At 42.4% G+C, this 21,604-nt stretch overlaps 1 protein-coding gene across 5 annotated transcripts; it reads left to right on the top strand.

Annotated features, from left to right (window-relative positions):
* The first annotated feature begins 11,300 nt into the window (after window positions 1-11,300).
* Window positions 11,301-20,412, top strand: PDP1 (pyruvate dehydrogenase phosphatase catalytic subunit 1). 5 transcript variants are annotated; one of them, XM_047726815.1, is made up of 3 exons: window positions 11,301-11,557; window positions 12,414-12,448; window positions 16,303-20,412. In XM_047726815.1, the coding sequence occupies exons 2-3, from the start codon at window positions 12,418-12,420 to the stop codon at window positions 17,958-17,960; spliced, it is 1,689 nt and encodes a 562-aa protein (XP_047582771.1). In that variant the 5' UTR covers window positions 11,301-11,557; window positions 12,414-12,417; the 3' UTR covers window positions 17,961-20,412. The 5 variants fall into 5 exon arrangements, with proteins under 5 accessions (XP_047582771.1, XP_047582772.1, XP_047582769.1 ...); XM_047726813.1 differs by lacking the exon at window positions 11,301-11,557 and adding an exon at window positions 11,863-12,177; XM_047726816.1 differs by lacking the exon at window positions 12,414-12,448 and having other exon boundaries at window positions 11,303-11,557.
* Window positions 20,413-21,604: the final 1,192 nt, after the last annotated feature.

Genomic DNA, 21,604 nt, shown 5'->3' with positions numbered 1-21,604 from the left:
TAAAGGACAATATAACAGAAAATAAACACGTAAATCCATAATTTTAGGCTGAAGAATTTATAAAAATCATAAAGTTATCTTATGTAATTTCATTAAAATAACATGACCTTGGTATTTTTTTTTTCTCACTCTGCCACAGATTGTATGAATTCTGTTAGTGACTAGCACTGGTCCTGGGACCAGCACCTGGGGACCACTGGTCTAGGAAAAGTCTTCCCTGATATCTTTTTCTTCCACCAGGCGGAACTAAATTCCTCCTCCCATCTCTTCAAGCATTTTGTGAATACATCTGCTATATCACATGGTTTCATAATTATTCCTGTTAATGTTTATCTAGCAGCTAGACTACAAGTTCTTAAAGGCACAAGGATCGTGTCTTACCCTTTTATCCATTTACAGAATGTAGCACAAAGCTTAGAGCATTGTCAGCATTCTAAGAGAATTTATCAAAATAAGTTGTACATAAGTCAAATGTAAAGAGAAAGTTCTTGCCCTAGACAGAAGTAGTTACCTTATTTGTTACCTGGCACACCATATCAGGCCCTGAAGGTAGATCCCAGAGGTAAAGAAAATTTTAAGAACCCTTAAATTCCACTAGCACATAGTAATGGCTTACAAATTTAAATTGAAGTTGAAATAATTAGCACCATTGTTTTGAAAAATCATCTTGGCTAAGAAATTGGATTGGGGTTGTGATATTGATAGTGACATCAGTTTATGCATACTTCAAATGAAAATGGAATTTCCAGATGCAGAATAGAGTAGGAATCATCAAAAGGCAGGGTGAGAGCTAGCAGCAAATGAAATCCTTTGTGTTCATTTATCCAGGTGGTTTACTGGTAAGTCATGCATCTGTGGTCTGAATACTGAACACTGAGCCAGCAGTTCCCTGAATCCAGGAAAACAACATGTCCTAATTTCTTTCCCTGACAAAAATTTGGCTACAGTTCAACAGTGCAGTAAAAATATGTTCTATAAAAAATATCTTTATGGATTTTCTCATTACATTGACAAGAGGGGTGAACTCATGAGGGGTGGAATCATCAGAAACACCTATCCTCTATGCAAACACACCTCCCATGAAGCAAAGAACATCAAAAAGTGAAAGAAATTAAAGTTATAATCAATTGTGTTTTGCATAACCAAATTCAGAGAAGGTAAGCATATACAGAGTGGTATCCAAAAATTAAATCATTTAGTGTTAGCTTAAGAATCAGATTTGGATTTACCTTTAGCAATAATTAAATAGAGTTACGAGGCTACACAAGCTTTATGGATGAAATCGTGGCAGTATTGGCAGTGGTAAACAGACTCAGCAGAAGAAAACTAGAAACCCAGAATAGCGCTGCTCACGGGCACTCATTCACCTAGTATTCATGATGTAAGGAGGGGAAACAGGTCTGGGGGCCTCACTTGAGCATGAACCCTGTGCTTTTGTAAAACTGGCATCCTGTGGACTCAGCTACATTGTTTACTCCACGTGGTTGGCAGCGTCCAAGATGGCCCCAGTGATCCCCACCCTTGGAATTCATACCCTTGTAGAGTTCCTTCCCAAATGTTACCAGGGTTTGCTTGCCTGACCAACAGAATGTGAGGAAGAGACCATATATTGTTTCTGAGATTAAATTATAAAATATTTCAGCTTCATCTCAGTGTGTCCCTCAGACCACTGGCTTTCAGGAAAGCCAGCCCCTACATTGTGAACAGCCCTATATAGAGGCTCATGAAGCAAGAAATGGAACTGTTCCACCAGTAGCATGGCAGTGAACTGCAAGCTTGACCCCAGCCCCAGTCAAGACTTCAGATGATGGCAACACACCCAACAGCCTGGCTGTACCCTCATCAGACTCAGCTAGAATCACTCAGCTAAGCTGCTCCCAGATTCCTGCCTCTCCAAAATCAAGTAAGAAAATAAATGTTCATGGGTTCAGTTGCTCATTCCAAGGGTGATTTGTTACCTAGCAATAGATAATATATCCACTGTAATCTTCAGTGACTTAGGTAAGTTAATTGAGCCTCTGCTTCCTCATGTATAAAATGGGGACTAATATACAGAAAAATATATTTGTACTTATTCTTTGTTCCAGAATGAATTTAGGACTACTTTCAGGGATGCATAAAATACAAGGCAGCATAAATTAAAAGAGGAGGGAGGATAGAAAAACAAGGGTGGGGATATAAAAAGAAGTGGAAAAGAGGCTAAAAAAGTAATATTATGACACATATGCTATAACTGGACCACCATTGTGGCTCCGAAACACTGGGTACCTCCTCCTACCTCCTCCCTCACCATGTCACATACACACAGACACCGTCAGGTGTTTATGGAATTCAGAGTCCCAAAATGTAAAAAAAAATCCAATTACTTAAGAAACATATAATTATCCTTAGTACTAATAGGCATGAGAATTTTTATAGGGTGCTTCGCTAAATCAGACACTGTGTGGAGGGCCAGCTGAGAGGCCTTCACCTTCACAGGTCATTTAATGACACGGGGTGATCTATATCGAGTGTCTGCTCTCATGCAGGCCAGTGATAGGCTCCCGACAGTGGTGCCTGCTATCACTATTGCCATTCAGAGCAAAGTCTTACCCATATAGCATCTCACCTCTGAAACTCTTGCCCTTCATAGACTAATACTCCTGGCTTTTCATCCTCACAAATATTAAAAACAGTCCAACTTTCAGCCATGAGCTTAATGGAAACTGTTTTTGGAAAATCTTAAATCTTCTGACTATTTTCCCAAATTCTTTCCATCTGAATAAGGAAGAAACTCAGTGGGCATAAATGTCCATCCTCATGGTCACCTGTGCACAAAGCTTTGGGCCTATTGGGTACAATTCCTTTCCTCCCTCTCTCATTTACCTTACTACCAAGTCCTGATGTTTTCAGTAATGTCTCTTCCCATCTGTCCCTTCCTTTATATTCTTGCTGCCAATGTCTGGCTCAGAGTTTTAACTTTTTACTCCCATATGTAGCCAATAGCCTGTGTTAGGGACAGAAACATCCCTAAGCCTCTCAGCTTGTCCTCCACAACCTGGGAAGAGGTTGGGGGAGGTACTCAATATTTTGGTTTGCAGATGGCACTCTTCTCTATGTGTCCTTGCATGGGAGGGAGGGTAGGGAAGCAAGCTTCCTGGTATCTCTTCTTATAAGAACAACAATCCCATCATGAGGGCCCCATCCTCATCCACTATATGAATTGGGAGAATTGGGAAGGGACAAAATTCAATCCATACTAAGCCCCTAGCTATCCCCCATCTAGCCGTAACTTACATGATTGCCAGAGAACTTTTCTTTCAGTACAATTTATTCAAGTGTCAACCTGGGTCCAGATTGCAGGAAATCATGACCCAGCTTTCTGCCCCAACTCTAACTCCTATTCCTCACCCAATAGAGCACCTCCACTCAGATTTGCTTCATCCCCTCTTTAGGCCTTTCCATACTGTGAAGTCTAGAATATACCACCCAGCACCTCCTTTCTGGATTCCAATTCTACTCTTTAAACCTAGTTCAAATCCTAGCTCAGAGAATTGAGTCTCAGTGTTGGAGAGATCACTCTGCCCAACCTCAATCCCATTCAATATGCAGCGGGTACCTTCTAAACCAAGAGAAATGAATATGATAAGGCTCAGTCTAGAAAAAGATAATGGTTCATACAGGAAGACTGGAATGTAAATGATTTTAGTTTAAGTACAATGTTTGAGACATGAATAAAGTTTTGGGAGCTCATTCTTTTACACTATTGTCTGGATTTTATTTGGATACCTTTAATAACAGGAGACTCATTACCTCAGGGGCAATTACTCCATTTTCAGAAAACTATAACCACATAAAGTTAAAAGACTGAGTTTAAATCTAACTGATACACATTCTAGCGTTTTCAAACTCTATAATTTTCAAAGATAAATCTAGCTTTCTTTTCATGTGACTACCACTTAAGTGTTTGAAGATCACACTATCTATATCCCACTCTAGGCTCTTCACCCTGTTGGCTGCCCTTCTCTGGCTCCACTGAAGATTTTTTACACCCTTCAGAGTTTGGTGGGGAGTCACCAAGGCAGAATGGAAGGAGGCTATTACCTCCATTGTTCTCATGTGTCTTTTGGAGAATGAAGAGGGCACCCTTATTATATTAATTCTTATAGACAATCAAAATTTCCAGTGATTCTTTTTTGCCTCTCACACACCTAAGTGATCTTTCATTCAAAATTCTATAGCACAAACTTGATTAGCTCATATTAGGGCCTGTTGCATATTGGCTTCTCAGTTAATTTTCTAATGAGATTTTTAATAAAATTGTCAGTTATATATAATTATCAGTGCATTTTTAATTAATTTGTTTTTAAAAAGATTTTATTTATTTGGGAGAGAGAGCCTGAGTGGGGGCAGGCGCAAAGGGAGAGGGACAAGCAGACTCCCCGCTGAGCAGGAAGCCTGATGGAAGGCTGGAAGCTCAACCACAGGATCCTGAGATCATGACCTGAGCCAAAGGCAGATATTTAATTGGCTGAGCCACCCAAGCATCCCATTTTAAATTTTTTTTAAATCTAAGCTCTCTATCTAAACAGATTTCTGGTGGGTAAAAGATAATTTTCACTAATCATATTTTTATTTCATAAGTGTATGAATGAATGAGCAAATATTAAGGGAGAAAAGTGCCATGATAGGCAGAACAATGCCCCTCCCTAAAAGATGTCCACATCAGAATCCCCAGAATGTGTGAATTAATACTGTTGTTACATTGCAAGGGGAAGCTCAGGTTATAGATGGAATTAGGGTTGCTAATCAGCTGATTTTAAAATAAAGAGATCATCCTGGATTATCACATTGGTCCCATGGAAACCCAAGGGTCCTTTAGAAAGGAAAGCAGTGGTGGAGATCAGAGTCAGAGTCAGTGATCTGAAGACAACACTGTGTTCACCTTGAAGATGGAAAAAGGAGCCATTAGCCTGGAAAGGCAGGCAGTTTCTGCATGCTGGGAAAGGTGAGAAAACAGCTTCTTCCCTAAAGACTCCCAAAGGGAATGCAGTTCTGCTGAGACTTAGATGTTAGCCCAGTGAAACCCATTTCAGACTTCTGACCTCCAGAACTGTAAGATATGTGTACTGTTAATCACATCTGTGGTCATTTCTTACAGTAGCTATAGAGAACTCATTTAAGGGCTATGACTTGGTACCATTTGCCAAGCATCATTTGGTATTTTCATTGACATTATCATTAATCTTTACAACATGCCTTAGACTTTTTTTTTTTTTAAGATTTTATTTATTTATTTGTCAGAGAGAGAGAGGGAGAGAGAGCGAGCACAGGCAGACAGAGTGGCAGGCAGAGGCAGAGGGAGAAGCAGGCTCCCTGCTGAGCAAGGAGCCCGATGTGGGACTCGATCCCAGGACGCTGGGATCATGACCTGAGCTGAAGGCAGCTGCTTAACCAACTGAGCCACCCAGGCGTCCCTGCCTTAGACTTTTTTGAAGTTACTGGGTAAATTCTGAAAAATTACCCAGCTACTAAGAAGCAGAGCTAGGATTTGAACTCAGGTCTCTCTGACTTCAACCTATACCCATTTCACAAAACCATGACACCTTAAGGGATAAAATCTCAACCCAGATATTGTACCTGAGTAATTATCTAAATATCCTGATTAGCGTGCCAGAGCCCATTGTTCCTGGCAGAAACTGAATACAGCATTCAATAGCTATTACTAACACTCCACTTTGATTTGTCTTTTCTCCTTGAACTTTTCTCCCTCCAGTTGATACTGCTTAAAAATAAAAGTAATGTTTTAAACTGAACATAATTTATAGCTTTTGACAGATTAAACTGTTCGCTTTGTATCTATAACTATAGTTTTATTACTAGGATATGAATAGAATACATTAGGTATTCATCTACAAATATTAATATCTGGCTTCCAAGAAAAATATGCTTTGCTAGCCACAGCTGGGGCCACTCAGAGGTGGTGATACACTGAGCCGTACAGAATATATTGCTGGTCACAGACACAAGCATGGGTGAAAATTCTGCAAATACATAGTTCGACCTCAAATCCATAATGGAAATGTGAAGCTTTCTTCAGTTCTTTATCACAATATATTAATCTGTTGCAACATGCCATTTTTTTCTTCATTTGAAATGAGTTCATTAGGGTACATGGGTGGCTCAGTTGGTTAAGTGACTGCTGCCTTTGGCTCAGGTCATGATCCCGGAGTTCTGGGATCGAGTCCCACATTGGGCTCCCAGCTCCACAGGGGAGTCTGCTTCTCCCTCTGATCTTGTCCCCTCTCATGCTCTCTCTCTCATCCTCAAATAAGTAAATAAAATCTTAAAAAAAAAGAAAAGAAAAGAGTTCATTCATTCATTATTGAGCACCTATTATGGGTGATGGTACTTAAGAGAGCAAGCTCTGGGATATATGGTTCTATTACTTTCTACTTCTGTAACCCTAAGCAAAGTGCCCTAGTTGAGACTCATTTTCTTCTCTTGAGAAATGGAATGAATGATAACACCTACCCTATATGAGTGTTATGAGGCTATGATGAGATGGTGCAAGTTAGAACGAGGTAAAATTAAGCACTCACTACCTGTTAGTTCTAACTATATGCCAAGCCATGGGTTTTTATTGGTGCATAAAAGAGACATGGTCCCTGCCCTTGAGAGGCTTACATTCTAGTAGTTAAGGGGTACAGATAAGCAAAGAATTATAGCTTTTAAGAAGTGTGCAAATCAGCAGCTACCATTTTTGAGCGCATAGAGTTGGGGCTTCTCCCAAAGTCTGCAGACTAGCCTGACCTGCTTCAAAGACACCCAGAATCAGCACCTGTTGTATAAAGTGCTCTAGACCCACCCTAGTGTCTCAGTTCCCCTCAAACCCTTCCTCCACCTTTCACCCTCTGTGCTCTGGGGAATCCATCTGTAGACTCACACTGAATGAAAAATCAGTTTGCCAGATCGTCTGATGGCTAGACAATATCAATTGCCTGCACGGATGTCAAACTTAGCATTCTAAGACACCCCCACCACTAACAGGGGTTGTTGAAAGATGTGCCACTCAGGTCCCCAGAACTCAGACTTCTTCCTACAGCATCTGACCCTCTAATTAAGCAACCACAGATACACACTTTTCATATTCTTTATGTTAAATTAATGCATAGAAACTTCTTGCCTACTGGTCAGGAGACTTTAGTCCCTAGTTTTGCAAGAGAATGAATTTTTTTTTTCCCCCTCAAAGATACTATTGCTTCATGAATTCTGATGACAACAAATTACTTTTAAAATATTAAATGAGATAAATGTGAAAGCACTTTTAAACAGCTCCTAGTCTACAAGTCATGAGCTACAATACATATTCTGTGTCTTTCTTATAGGTGATTTGTCGATCTCCCTGCATAACTCCAGATAATTTCAAAGAAGAAACCCTGGGATGGTGGTAAAAGAGATACCTGTTGCTTAAGCACTCTGTAAACACTTGCTGATTTCCTATTCAAGATCTGGAGGGGAGGGGGAGATCTGGAGGGAGGGAGGACTTAAAGAGGAGTGTGCTGGACCCCACCTCTCTTTCCTGATAGTTGATTTTGGCAAAGGCAAAGGTAAGTCACTAGCCAGGGGGCGGACAATATCTCCCACCCACAAGCAGGTCTATTTTAAGCTCCCTGATTAGTACCACTGAGACTCTGCTGCACCATCTCCACCCTGTCACAGCTAACCTCCAATACCCCCAAGGGCTTGAGCATCCATCCACAAGAACAACAGGCCAATCTGGTTCAGCGCTTGCTCCTTTCCAGGTTTATTCTAGGGCAACAAAATGAGTGTCACAAAATGAGTGTCTCATTCAAGAACTGTTGTTACATTACTGGTATCACAGAAAGCACGTGTGTGGACAAAATAAGTCTTTTTGGCACAGCCCTTTCTTTGGTACCAGACTATTTTTGAAACCCTTCCTCTCTCTTTGGCAGCCAGGACAACCCAGAACTGTCACAGAGCTTCGTTTCTATGCCTTCCAATGTCCAAGTGCCAACAGGTGTTCCGGTGGCTAAAACAGTCTGTGGGGTCAGAGCAGCACACCCAAGGACTTGCCCTTGCCTGATCAGATGACCATGTGATAACAAACAGCACTTTTGAAGCGAGTCCGAGTGGCTAAACTGAGACCTAGAGACAGGAAGAAGATCAAGGCAGAGAGGAGACAAGGTTGAGATACTCAACAATCTCCCTCAATGGTACAGGTAGTTGATTCCTCTGCGACACTATGACTTTATTTATAAAACACCCTTGAGTCCTACAACTTTGCAGCAAGAAAACAAAACTTGCATCTTTAAACATATTTATTTCATGGCCATTACTTTGGGGAGGCTTTATTCTGATTTCAGAAATACCTTGACATTGCCTTCAATACTCATGACAAATTCTTTTGACTATATTTAGTGGTGGCAAATACTATTTTTTTTTTTTGAGAATGCGTGTCATTTTCAGAAATAGCAGGTCATTTAGAACTACGAATAGTAAGAAGAGGGAAATCAATGCTATTTTGGTTTAAAAACCAAGGTGCTAGTTATAGTAAAACAAGTTAGAACTTCCTGTGGAGACAAAAACAATTTGAAAAAGCAATTTTAAAAGTGCTCTGAATAATGGCAATGTTGGTGTGGAATATAAGTATATGTAACCAAGGTAACAACTTGAAAAGGTCATTGATATGGATGGATACATTCTGGAGTCTCATTACTTTTGCAGTCATTGGGAAAAAGTTTAGAGACAACAGACAAGCCTAGTATAAACTTCACATCTGAGACCTTAGGCAGAAACTTGTAAATATCTACCCTTACCTTCAGTTAACTGGTCACCATGTCTACAAAATAGGGGCTAAGAGGTAGTGACAGTCCTCACGGATATTAAACTGATAACCTAAGGTTCTAAGACTTTCCAGTCTATTAATGACTTCTTAGTACCTAACTAAGAACTAAGAACATATCACATTTAAGAATCTAGATCTCTCACTCTTTAGGAGTCCTAAATTGAAAAGAGGCACACTTCTCTGGACACATGTCAACAATATTAATAGCTAATAGTTTCTAAAATTTTATTTTTAAGTAATCTCTACACTCAGTGTGCAGCTCGAACTCACAACCCCAAGATCAAGAGTCACATGCTCTACAGACTGAGTGACACTTGCACCAATAATAGCTAATACTTACATAGCCTTTACAACCTGATGTGTACTTTCTTTTTTTTTTTAAACATTTTATTTATTTATTTGACACAGAGAGAGAGAGAGAGAGATCACAAGGAGGCAGAGAGGCAGGCAGAGAGAGGGGGGAAGCAGGCTCCCCGCTGAGCAGAGAGCCTGATGCGGGGCCCTGAGATCATGACCTGAGCTGAAGGCAGAGGCTTAACCCACTGAGCCACCCAGGCGCCCCTGCTGTGTACTTTCTTTAACATAATATATTTATATTGGCCTACGTAATACAACCCTGTGTTATTACTATTTTTATTCCTATCTTACACATGACAGAGCTGAGCCAGAACAAAGTTGCCCAAGAACACATAGTAAGCTGCAGAGCTGAGGCTGGAACTCAGGCAGCCTGCTTCCAGATCTGCTCTTACTATGCTAAACCACATTCTACTGTTTCTATGAACCAAGAAAAAACGAGATAAAAAAATCATATACTAGTAGGGAAAAGGACGTTGAAGAATACTTACAAAATTATGAGCAGCTCTTTTGAGAAGTAAAAAAGAAAGGGGGAAGTGAGGCAGATGGGCGGTCTAAATGCGGATGAAGTCTACTTAGAGCAGCTACAAGAGTTTTGTGGGCAGGTTGGAGCCAAACAAAAAAGTTCTCCTCTAATTTATTTAGAGACTAGAGGAGGCAGCGGAAAACATCCAGGAATTATGAAAAACCTGTTCTTGGCACTGTTTTGTGTATATAAAGTTTTTTCTTTACTACATACAAATCAAATAATGCGAGACTAATAGAAATAGAACGTCACAATGTTATTAACATGCGGTTTTTATATCCAGCTGACATCACTTTATAAACTTTGTTGGCTAGTAACCAGATATGCTTAAGAAATCAAAGTAGGGACGCCTGGGTGGCTCAGTGGGTTAAGCCGCTGCCTTCGGCTCAGGTCATGATCCCAGCGTCCTGGGATCGAGTCCCACATCGTCCTGGGATCGAGTCCCACATCGGGCTCCTTGCTCAGCAGGGAGCCTGCTTCTCCCTCTGCCTCTGCCTGCCACTCTATCTACTTGTACTTACTCTCGCTCTCTCTCTCTCTCTCTGACAAATAAATAAAATCTTTAAAAAAAAAAAAGAAATCAAAGTAAACTTTAACACTAGGCAGGGTAAGCGCAATGATCAACTTGCTGTCATCTCCAAGGAAGCTTTTAGAGGCCACTATCGACTGATTTCCCATAAAGAGGGGATATGTGCTGATTGAGAAGCCCTCAGGCTGTCTTCTGCTTAATCACAGAACGCCAATGCCATCGCAAGCCTAACTTTACCTCACAGAAACAGAGTCTCACCGAGCAGAAATGACTTGGATGTTGTTCCTCTGATTCCCAAGTCCAGGGCTCCTCCCACTTCTGCAGGCTGCATTCTCTTTCCTTTTAATCAGGGAAAACGAGACAGACAATACTGATTTCAAAGCCCTTCAGAGCACACACCCACTCTACATGGAAAAGAATTCCCTCCTCACAACTTCCTAGACCGGCTTCCTCTCCCTAGACCCCGAGAGGTGTCCAGAAAACGACAGAAAACATTATCTGACTTAATGTTTCTAAAATCTGCAAAAGAATGCAAATGGATGGGGCAACAGATACTTTGGGACTGCCGTGCCTTATATTTTAGGCTAGGGCGAAACGGTGGGAATTCGGTTCCCTGCTGGGTTGAGTCGTCAACTGGTTGAGTCGTCCCCGCAGCCTATCCCTACGAAGCCACCAGGAAAGCGCAAGGAGGTTCAGCCACCTGGCACTTGGCCGGTCCCCCGCCGAGGTGCCAAGGATTCGCGGAAGCTCCTCCGGCTGGGAGCAGCCAGTCCACGGGAACCGCAGCTTGTGGCGATGCTGGGGCGGGCCCCAAAGCTTCTCCACTACCCCGCCCGTCGCCAGCAGCATCAACGCCGCCCCGCCTAGCGGGTCGCAGGTCCCCAGCGCCACGAAGCCCCACCTTCCACCCTGCTACCGGTGCGGTCACGCGAGGCGGGCCCGTGGAACCAATGAGCGGCTCGCTCAGAATGGAAGGGATTGTCTGACCCCCGTGACGTCACAAAGCTGGCGCGGAGCGCGCTGTTCTTCCGCCCCGCCTCCCCGCCTCGGGCTGGGCCAGCTCTGCTCCTCTCCGCCCACTCGCCCTTGCGCAGCCAATCCGGAGGCGGGAAGTGCTCCGGCCCAGACGTTCGGGCGGGGCAGGGTGGCGGCCCGGCTGGGCAGGGAGTGGGCCAGCTGGGGGCCTGGGGCCGCGCTCCGGGGAGTTAAACCGGGTGGCCTGGAAGGAGTGCGGGTTGGTGCCGCCGCTACTGCGGCCGTCTCCTCGTCGGGAAGAAGCGGCTCCTCCCCTGCGTGCCCGGTTCGTATTCCCTGCTCCCAGTCCCGAGCCTCCGGGTCCGGAATCCCCTGCTACCCGCCCAAAGTTGTGAGGGGGTTGCCCGGTGCGCGTGGGGAGCGGCGGCCATGGGCGTGCGAAGGGCGGCGGCCGGAGCGGGGGCGGGGGGTGGGGTGGGGGTGGGGTGGGGGTGGGGAGGATGAGCCCCGGAGCGCTAGGTGCGCGCGGGGGCGTCGGGGCTGCAGGCGGGCGTGGCGGCGCCGGGGGTGGGGGGGCGGGAGGGGCAGCCGTGCGGGCTCTGGGTTGGGGCGGGCCGACCGCGGCAGCTGTCAGCGCCGGGGGCGCCGTGGGGTCCTGCCGGAGGGCTGGCTCCGGGGAGGTGGGGCGGCGTGGCGTCTCTGCCTGAGGGTCCCCCGTACGCACCGCGGGGTCCGGAGTGACCCCACCTGCGCGGTGGACCCTGCCTTAGGCTTCTGAACCGAAGCCGGCGTAGCGTGGGCCGGGCGGGGTGGGCAGCAGGTGGAGGATGTTGGGGGCCGGTGGGCTCCGTGCCCGGGCTGGATGGAGGGGCCGGTCCCGGGGCGCATCTCTGCTCGCTTCTGGGTTCCAGCCGCCTCGGGCAGCGTCCCTGACTCTCTCGCCGGGTGGGTTTGTTTGGTTGGTTTCCTTCTCTCCTCCCCTTTCTCCCTGCTCCATCTCCCCCCCACCCAGCCCCATTCGCGGGGCTGGAGCTAGAGCTCGCCCCTCCTCTGTGCCCGCCTCCCCCGCCTCCGCCTCCTCTAATGAGCATCTCTGCCTTGCTTTCAATGGGCCGGTGCTGCTGTCGCTGCTGCTGTCCGCGCGGGTTGTGGATGTTGTCGGCTCCGTGTTGTGATGACAGGAGAATGTGTGTGTGTCCCGGGCCCAGACGAATTGGTAGGTATTCACTTAACTACCTGCGTTGGGTACCCAGGAAGGATGGTGACTGATTTTGTGCGTGGATGGTTCTAAGTGGGTCGTCGTGGAATTAAGGGGTGAGGTAGATAGAAAAAGGGGACAAAGGGGTCCTGGACCCGGATAGCTTTGATTACCTTAGAGAGTGCAATTTTCAGGTGGGGACAAAGGAAACTAATCAGACAAGTGCTGGCTTGGGGGCTTAGGATCTTCTGAGGGAAATCGCTTTCTTCATTCTTGTACAGATAATGGGAGCTATGAAATGGCTAGGCATTTCCAGAAAATGCTGAGAAACGGAAAAGTCTTTATACAGGATATATAATGTAATTGGATTACATAAACTGAGGTTCTGACACGTTTAATGACTAGTATAGCTCTTTTTTTTTTTTTCCATTTACATCAAAAGCGTTAAAAGCTAAAGAGCCCCGGAGTTGGTGCAGTATTAACAGCATTTTCTAATTAATATGATCCGTGAGTTTATTGAATGAAGTGGAATCATTTCTTGGCACAGGCTCTGCCCAACACATCAGGAAGAATGGATAGGTCTCTCTCCTGTTTCGGATTGCAATGCATCTTTTCTTATTAGTCATTGGTAACATGGGCCAAATTTGCCCAGGACTAAGATGCTACATGTAAGGTGGCGGAGTCTGGATCATGGGATGGGAACTTTTCAGTGAAATCATGGTCAGAAATCACTTGAAACTATGATACTGCTCCAGTTTACCAACACTGTACCTTGTTGCTGTTCTTAATTGTCTAATCAAGAGTTTTCTACTTAATTAATTTAGTGAGGTTGTCGGCAAAAGTTTTGATATTTGTGGGGTTTTGTTGTTTTTGAATCACAGGATATTCGGAAAGATACAGTTTTTGAAGGCTCACTTATGGTTTAAAAAAGCATTTGGAAGTACTCTGACTTCTAAGGATATCTGATCTGATGGAGAGAATATGTTATTTGTACTGGTGGTGATAGAATATTTATTAATCACAGAGCAGGGTTTTCATGAATTCCATATTCTCTAAGAATTTGTCTTTTGAAGGCATTTTGGGAGTTGGGGAATTTGGATGCAGTCTCAGTCCATATGCTAAGCTCCTGAATAACTGAAAGATACAGTTGATAAATTCCACTCTGCTTTTTTTTTTTTAAATCTTGAGAAATTTTGCCTTGAAGGAGAAATGTATTACCTGAATATTTAAGTACTTGCTGCTTGAATTTATGTATTATTCAGAGCATCTGCTGCATGAATCAGTTTTTTTTGTCACAATCTTTCATTCATTTTGCAATCAACTACAAAAGCTAGAAAATTGTCAAAACAAAGTATTAAAGGAAAGTGCAGGTTTCTTGGACTTGTTATTCCTTGATTAGACATCACATAACCAGATGCTGTTACGCATCTACCAAACCCCCCTTGCAAACACATACACACACGTGCACATACACACACAGTAGTACTTTGATTCAGTCTACATTCCATGCAGAAAAAAACATTTCTTCTTTCTGTAAAAGTCTTAAATTTTAAAATAGCACAAATGCAAACTTATCTAAAGTTATAGAGAAAATTTCTCTTAAGATGGGCATCTGTTTATATTTTTAATAATAGAAAATCTTTATACAAAGCGTGAGATGAGTTAATGTGCTTTCTGCATGCAAATCTAACAAGAGATATGGTTTATGTCTGCAAGCCAGTGTCATGTGGCTGAATATCTGAGCACATCTCGTGGCTCAATCATGTACCCTTTGGATGACTTTCAGTTTGAAGTGCAGTTATTTAAATGGTTAGTCTTGATATGATCCTGTTCTTCTGGAATTTCTATTTTTCATTACTGCATTTCAGAATGCTTCTTTCCTTGTTGATCTTATTTCCAAAATTCTAATCATTACTTTCTGTTGCTTATGCTTATCTTCAGTTTTTTAAAACAAATTCCTTCTTAAATAGTACATTTTAAATAATGGTAGTTTCTATCATTTGCAGAAGGGGTTCTTCTGTATGCCTGGCTTATGCAGTGCTTATTACAGAAGCAAACAAGAATTGATTACTATTCAGTGCTTGATTTTCTCCGCTCTCCCACATCCCACTTTCACTTCTCCAATTACTTGTTAAAGGAGGGTGTCTGGAAGTAATGTAACTTATAGCTAACAATCTCTGAGCTATTTGTACTTTCTTCTTCCTATAATGAGTTCAAACTTAAGAAAGAATTGCTGATATTAAGATTCAAATGGTTTTCTCTATTCTTTTTTGTTTACTGCATTGTTTCCTTATTTGAAGTATTTCTGGGGCACCTGGGTAGTTCATTCGGTTAGGTGTCCGACTCTTGATCTCAGCTCAGGTCTTGGTTGCAGGGTCCTGAGTTCAAGCCCCGGGTTGGGCTCCACGCTAAGCATGGAGCCTTCTTAAAAAGCAATAAAGCATTTCTAAAGTCTATTTTGCTATAGGCCAAATGAATTTTTTGAAGCAATGCTTCAAGAATTCAGGGGAAATATATGTTAGTGAGAAGGAAGAGAGGTTTTTTTGTGTGTGTGTGTGAATTATCTAGATTAGTGATACACATCCATAAAATTTTCTAGGTAAATATTTGGCAATATTTTCAGTGTCATACAGTGTAATTTTTATTCTTGATTAATATTTGTACCTTTTTTATACAAATCTTAGACTATTATTTCACTATTCTTTATTGCTTATTGAAGGCAAATGGATACTTTTTTTTTTTTTAATCTAAGAGAAAATATTTTTCTAGGGATTGAATTCTACTTGGGATCTGTAATGGTTCAAAATAGTATTTCTATAGCTTTCTCTTACGGCTGATTAGCAGGACAAAATGCTAGCAAGTAAATTAAGTTCCAGAACTGAGAGCATTTACATTACTAACAAAGTCTTAGAGCTACTCGTATACTTAAACTTTTCTTTAATCACAAAGGGTACAGTAAATTAAACAAAAAAAAAAAATGAAACCAGCATTTGATTTCAAAGCCTCACTTCAGCTAACACTTATAAAAGCATAGAATCCCAAAGACCTTCAATAGCATCTGCTTCTCTGTGTTCATTTACAACCTAGGGAAGTGAGGCCCACAGAGGTAAACTGACATTTCTAGGATCGTTTGGCGTTTGGCAGCAGACCTATGTTCATAAGCTCGCCAAATTGTTGCAGTGGTCTAGAGAAGCTTGGTTTGCAAGACGATCTACTGGGATGCAAGAAGGGAATACTGGAATTCCTATTTTTATTTATTATGTAAAATTTTCTGTATATGTTACAATGAACATTATACTAACACAGTGGTATATATATGTAACTTACAAAATAATTCATGAATATACATACATATATATATGTCAGTGATGCGTTCTAACACCTTTTTGGTGATAGCCATGTGTAATCAAATGTTAACAATTGACCACAACTCTAGAAATGGGATTTTCATTGATGGGACGGGTCCCTGAGCAGTATGGGAGATCCAGGGCCTTCTTAAGGATAGGGAGGGAGGAGGGTGATTGCCCAGGTAGACTGCCACTGCATAATGTTATGTAATCTTCAGCTCCTCGGCTTTTCCCAGCCAAATCGACTGTACATTCTGTACAGTCTGCACTGCACAAAGAAATATGAGGAAAAGAGAAAAGGAAAGCTACGCTCCAGTCCTGGCTCCGTGAGTGACTGAGGATTGTGCTTAGCAGAACATATCCTGTAGACACAGGGCATGGTAGGTGTATGAAATACAGTGCTTCCGAGCACAGGGCTTAGTGTGTAGACTCCCCTGCTGCATATATGTTATAAAAGCAAGACTAGGTGAAGTGATGTGAAATGTAACTCCTCCCTTTGTGCGTGTCTGTGTGATTGCTGTCTAGGAATCCCCGTCAGAAGCTCCAGCCTGCCGCTGTTTTCTGATGCCATGCCAGCACCGACTCAGCTGTTCTTCCCCCTGATCCGGAACTGTGAACTGAGCCGAATCTATGGCACCGCGTGTTACTGCCACCACAGACATCTGTGCTGCTCGTCTCCATACCTGGCACAGAGCCGCCTGAGATGCACACCACCCCCGGCGTACGCTACCTTCTGCCGGCCAAAGGAGGGCTGGTGGCAGCACACCCAAGGACGGAGATACGCTTCCACGCCGCAGAAATTTTACCTCACCCCTCCTCAGGTCAACAGCATCCTGAAAGCAAATGAATACAGTTTCAAAGTGCCAGAATTTGATGGGAAAAATGTCAGCTCGGTCCTTGGATTTGACAGCAATCAGCTACCCGCAAATGCCCCCATCGAGGACCGGAGAAGCGCAGCCACCTGCTTGCAGACCAGAGGGATGCTCTTGGGGGTTTTCGACGGCCACGCAGGCTGCGCTTGTTCCCAGGCGGTCAGCGAGAGACTCTTCTATTATATTGCCGTCTCTTTGTTACCCCATGAGACTTTGCTAGAGATTGAAAATGCAGTAGAGAGCGGTCGGGCCCTGCTGCCCATTCTCCAGTGGCACAAGCACCCCAATGATTACTTCAGTAAGGAGGCATCCAAATTGTATTTCAACAGCTTGAGGACTTACTGGCAAGAACTTATAGACCTCAACACTGGGGAGTCTACAGATATCGATGTCAAGGAGGCTTTAATTAACGCTTTCAAGAGGCTTGACAATGACATCTCTTTGGAGGCTCAAGTTGGTGATCCCAATTCTTTCCTCAACTACCTGGTGCTTCGAGTGGCATTTTCTGGGGCCACCGCTTGTGTGGCCCACGTGGATGGTGTTGACCTTCATGTGGCCAATACCGGTGATAGCAGAGCCATGCTGGGTGTGCAGGAAGAGGATGGCTCCTGGTCAGCAGTCACTCTCTCCAATGACCACAATGCACAGAATGAAAGAGAACTGGAACGGCTGAAACTGGAACACCCAAAGAATGAGGCCAAGAGTGTGGTGAAACAGGATCGGCTCCTCGGCTTGCTGATGCCTTTTAGGGCTTTTGGAGATGTAAAGTTCAAATGGAGCATTGACCTTCAAAAGAGGGTGATAGAATCAGGCCCAGACCAGTTGAATGACAATGAATATACCAAGTTTATCCCTCCTAATTATTACACGCCTCCTTATCTCACTGCTGAGCCAGAGGTAACTTACCACCGACTGAGGCCACAGGATAAGTTTCTAGTGTTGGCTACTGATGGGCTGTGGGAGACGATGCATAGGCAGGATGTGGTTAGGATTGTGGGTGAGTACCTGACTGGCATGCATCACCAGCAGCCCATAGCTGTTGGCGGCTACAAGGTGACTCTAGGACAGATGCATGGCCTTTTAACAGAGAGGAGAGCCAAGATGTCCTCGGTATTTGAGGACCAGAATGCAGCAACCCATCTCATTCGTCATGCTGTAGGCAACAACGAGTTTGGGACTGTTGATCACGAGCGCCTCTCCAAAATGCTTAGTCTTCCTGAGGAGCTTGCTCGGATGTACAGAGACGACATTACAATCATTGTGGTTCAGTTCAATTCACATGTTGTAGGGGCATATCAAAACCAAGACTAGTGAGTCGCTCTTACCCTGGCAGTTCTCAAATGAAACAGATTTCAAGGGCAGATAGATTTGAAAAAGACACTAGGATAATAAACATCTCTAGTGGGTCTTTCTAAGCATTTACTCATTTGATACCCTAACTGGTCAAGTACTCCAAATTGACTTTGCAGCAGGGTGGCAGGATCACAAAATCCTCCTTCTGCCTAGCTCGGACCTCACAGCACCTGCCCTTGTGGCAAGTCAGTTCCTCGTTGGCAAAACATCTTGTGACATTGGCTTCTTTTATCAATCTCAGAAAATCAAGATGACCTGGCAAGTAGGATCTTGAATAGGCCCAAAGCCAGGATCTTGCTGGGCGTATTCTCTTGGTAAAAGGGAAGAAATATTACTATTCACACCTGCAGACCCTTTTCATCACTAAGATTCCAATGCACATGAGAATGTTTATTTACTGCATGATTTCCTAGATACTAGATCTACGCATTATTTGTAAAAATTTATTTTAGCCTGAAGTGGTTTTCAAATCCAGTACTTTAAGCCATAAATGACTGAGAACCAAGCAATCTGAATTCATCAGTATTTTGTGATTGTTTGACTGGAATGCTTCTTAAATGGAAAAACAAATTCTACTCCCTTCCCCACCCCTGGTTACATAATGTAATCAAGATATTTTCTGCTTTGCCACGCACTCAGAGACGATAATGTTTTTGGTTTCGTCCACTCTTAAATTGAGGTTCAAAAAAAGAATTTTTTTAGTTTGTAGTAATGAAGTGATTTTATTTCATTTAGTTTGAAATAAAAAGATCCAGAATAAAAAGAAGAGACTGTTCAGTCCTTGTCATTTGTAGCCACAGCACAATCCTGCTTATCCTGGAATCTTGAAAGGCTTGGCATGCTGTATGTGGTGGGTAGACTGCTGCTAGGAAATCATACTCCCTCTTCAGTAGTGATAAGAATGTTTCCCACTTTTGGAATTTCAAGGCTGACATACAGAAAATAAGCTTAAATATCAAATTGGGGAGTAAGGTTTAATATTACTTTTGGCTATTGAGGCCGGGGAGGGAGTTTTTGTTTTTCCCCACGTAGACATAGGTCCATTAAAATATTTGGTTTAAAAATGACTAAATGCTTTAAACATATTAGAGCTTATAAATAGAGATCTTAAGATATAGACACAAGAAGTTTTAAAAGGTAACTATTGTGCATGCCTGATGCTTAATAGATCCCTTAGTGGCCTCAAGTGTTGTTTGCAGCAGTCTCTGTAATTATATGCAGTCCCTTCTAATGCTGTATCAAAGTAAATGAAAATAAATATATTCAAATTGGCTTTTTGGGAGCTTATTTGATATGCATCAAATGGCATTTGTCCTGTGTTTAATGGTGATTTGTATACAGCTGTGCATATATTTTCATCACTTATTCTAGCATCACTGTTAGAAGAATGACTATGACTATGTTTGATATTTACATAGATTTTAAGACAACACGTGATCAGCTTTCCCTTGTATAATTATTTGGGGGGTTTTAGGAGTCCTTCCAATTTTTGTAGAATATGCACTAGCTGTTCAAGGACTTCCTCTGGACTGTGGACACTAAAGCAACGTAGAACTGACGGTAAAACTTGTTTCAGCTGAAAAACAGACTCAGGCAGATTGTTGCTCAGAACAGCATATAATGTTTGTTTACTGAGTTGCTGTCCCCCCACCCCAACTTTTTCCCTTAATCAGCTTGGAACTTTTCTTCTAGGCAGCATTTTGAAAGGGGGAATGCTGTACTATATATTTATTTCAAAATATTTTGACAGATGGCATCTTTTAATTGAAGTATATGTAGACTGCTGTAGCAATTAAAACCCATTTTCAGGCTACTATTTTAATTTCTCTCGAACACCGCCACTGAAGAATTCCATATTATTATATACTTAATAGTCTCATTTCTTTTTAGTACAATATATATAAATTCAGCTTCCAGTGGTCACTATCAAAATAGTAATTGTTATTGCACAAGAAACTTGGTCTGCAGTCCAAAAGCTGGTCTTCTCTCTAGAAACAAAAATGCAGTGTGGAGTTGACATTGTGGAAATAAAAATAATTGGATGCTAGAAATTCGAATATACTATCTAAAAGCAGTTGTGATTTTACTGTAATTGATTGTCACTGTGATGTGATATTTAGACTTAAAGTGGAGGACACATGTAAACTTTCACGGTATTTAGCCTTTCTTAAACTTTTTTTTATTATGGAAACTTTCTAATGTGTATCAACCTCTGTATTTATATTTAATCAGTGGCTCATGATATTTATAATACGCCCTTAACTAAGTGGAATGGTGGTATGTTTCACAGTACTTGGTAAAAAACCTGTGTCTTATAAAAGATGTATCTGTACGAAGACATGTGAAAAGTTTATATACTTGGTCACAGAAATGCCCACAGTGAATTAAAGCTTCATATCTGCTCTCTGAATGGCCTGTGTTTGTTTGTTTGTTTGTTTGTTTTTTAAGATTTTATTTATTTATGTATGACAGAAAGAGATAGCGAGAGAGGGAACACAAGCACAGGGGAGCTGGAGAGGGAGAAGCAGGCTTCCCTGATATGGGACTCTGTCCCAAGACTGGGATCATGACCTCAGCCAAAGGCAGAAGCTTAACCACTGAGCCACCCAGGGGCCCGTTGTGTTGGTTTTTAATAATAGATTTATTAGATGCTTTCTACAACAGTAGTTATACTTTGGAATCCAGTAGATAATTAGTACTTTAAAAAAACCACATATAATTTATATTCAATAAAATGCACAGATTTTAAATATATAGTTTGGGATTTGGTGACCACAACCCCAATAAAGGTACACAACTTTTCCGTTACGGAAAATTCCCTCATGCCCCTTTCCAGTTCTTCCACACGTAACTATTGTTCTGAGTTACACTAACATAGGTTAGTGTTGCTTATTCTAGAAATTCATATAAATGAAGTCATAAAATACGTACTCTTTTAAGTTTTTTGAGATTCATTTATGTTGTCGAGCATATTCATAGTCTCTTCTTTTTACCACGTAACATTCTATCATGAATACATCACAGTTTATCCATTGTTGATGGGCATTAGCAGCCAGCCCCTCCCTGTCCTCTTCTAAAGCCAACTTTTGGATTAGCAATTGTCAGAAGTACTCTTGTTGAAGTGTGGCTTTAACTTGGGAAATACAATTACAGGGGAGTTTTATGTTCTATTCCTCAAAGGCAGGAGGACTTTTTAAAAAACTGCTCTTTAAAAAAGTGATGGCAGTCTTTCATGCTCAAAGTTTGAAAGTATTAAGGAGTGGTCATTTGCTGTTGACCTCTCTGTACCTCTCCCACTGAGAATTTCGTGGAGTTAATTAAGTTCATTAAGTGATTGAGCTAATGACAGTTCTGTAAGAAAAAGGCAAATTATGCCTTGGTTTTTGATGGTCTTGGTTTATCAGTCAAAACGCATGCCTGACTGGGTTGCTTTTAGCTTTGCCCTTGGGTGCAGTGAGAGTGTGGAGCTGACTTTATTATCCTGGCTCAGTAGTTCACATACCGTTTTTTTTTTTTTTTTTTTAAGATTTATTTATTTGACAGTGATCACAAGTAGGCAGAGAGGCAAGCAGAGAGAGAGAGGGAAGCAGGTTCCCTGCTGA

The sequence above is a fragment of the Lutra lutra genome, chromosome 4, assembly GCF_902655055.1.
Source record: "Lutra lutra chromosome 4, mLutLut1.2, whole genome shotgun sequence".
Classification (NCBI taxonomy): Eukaryota; Metazoa; Chordata; class Mammalia; order Carnivora; family Mustelidae; genus Lutra; species Lutra lutra.
This window is presented reverse-complemented; position numbering and strand designations above follow the sequence as displayed.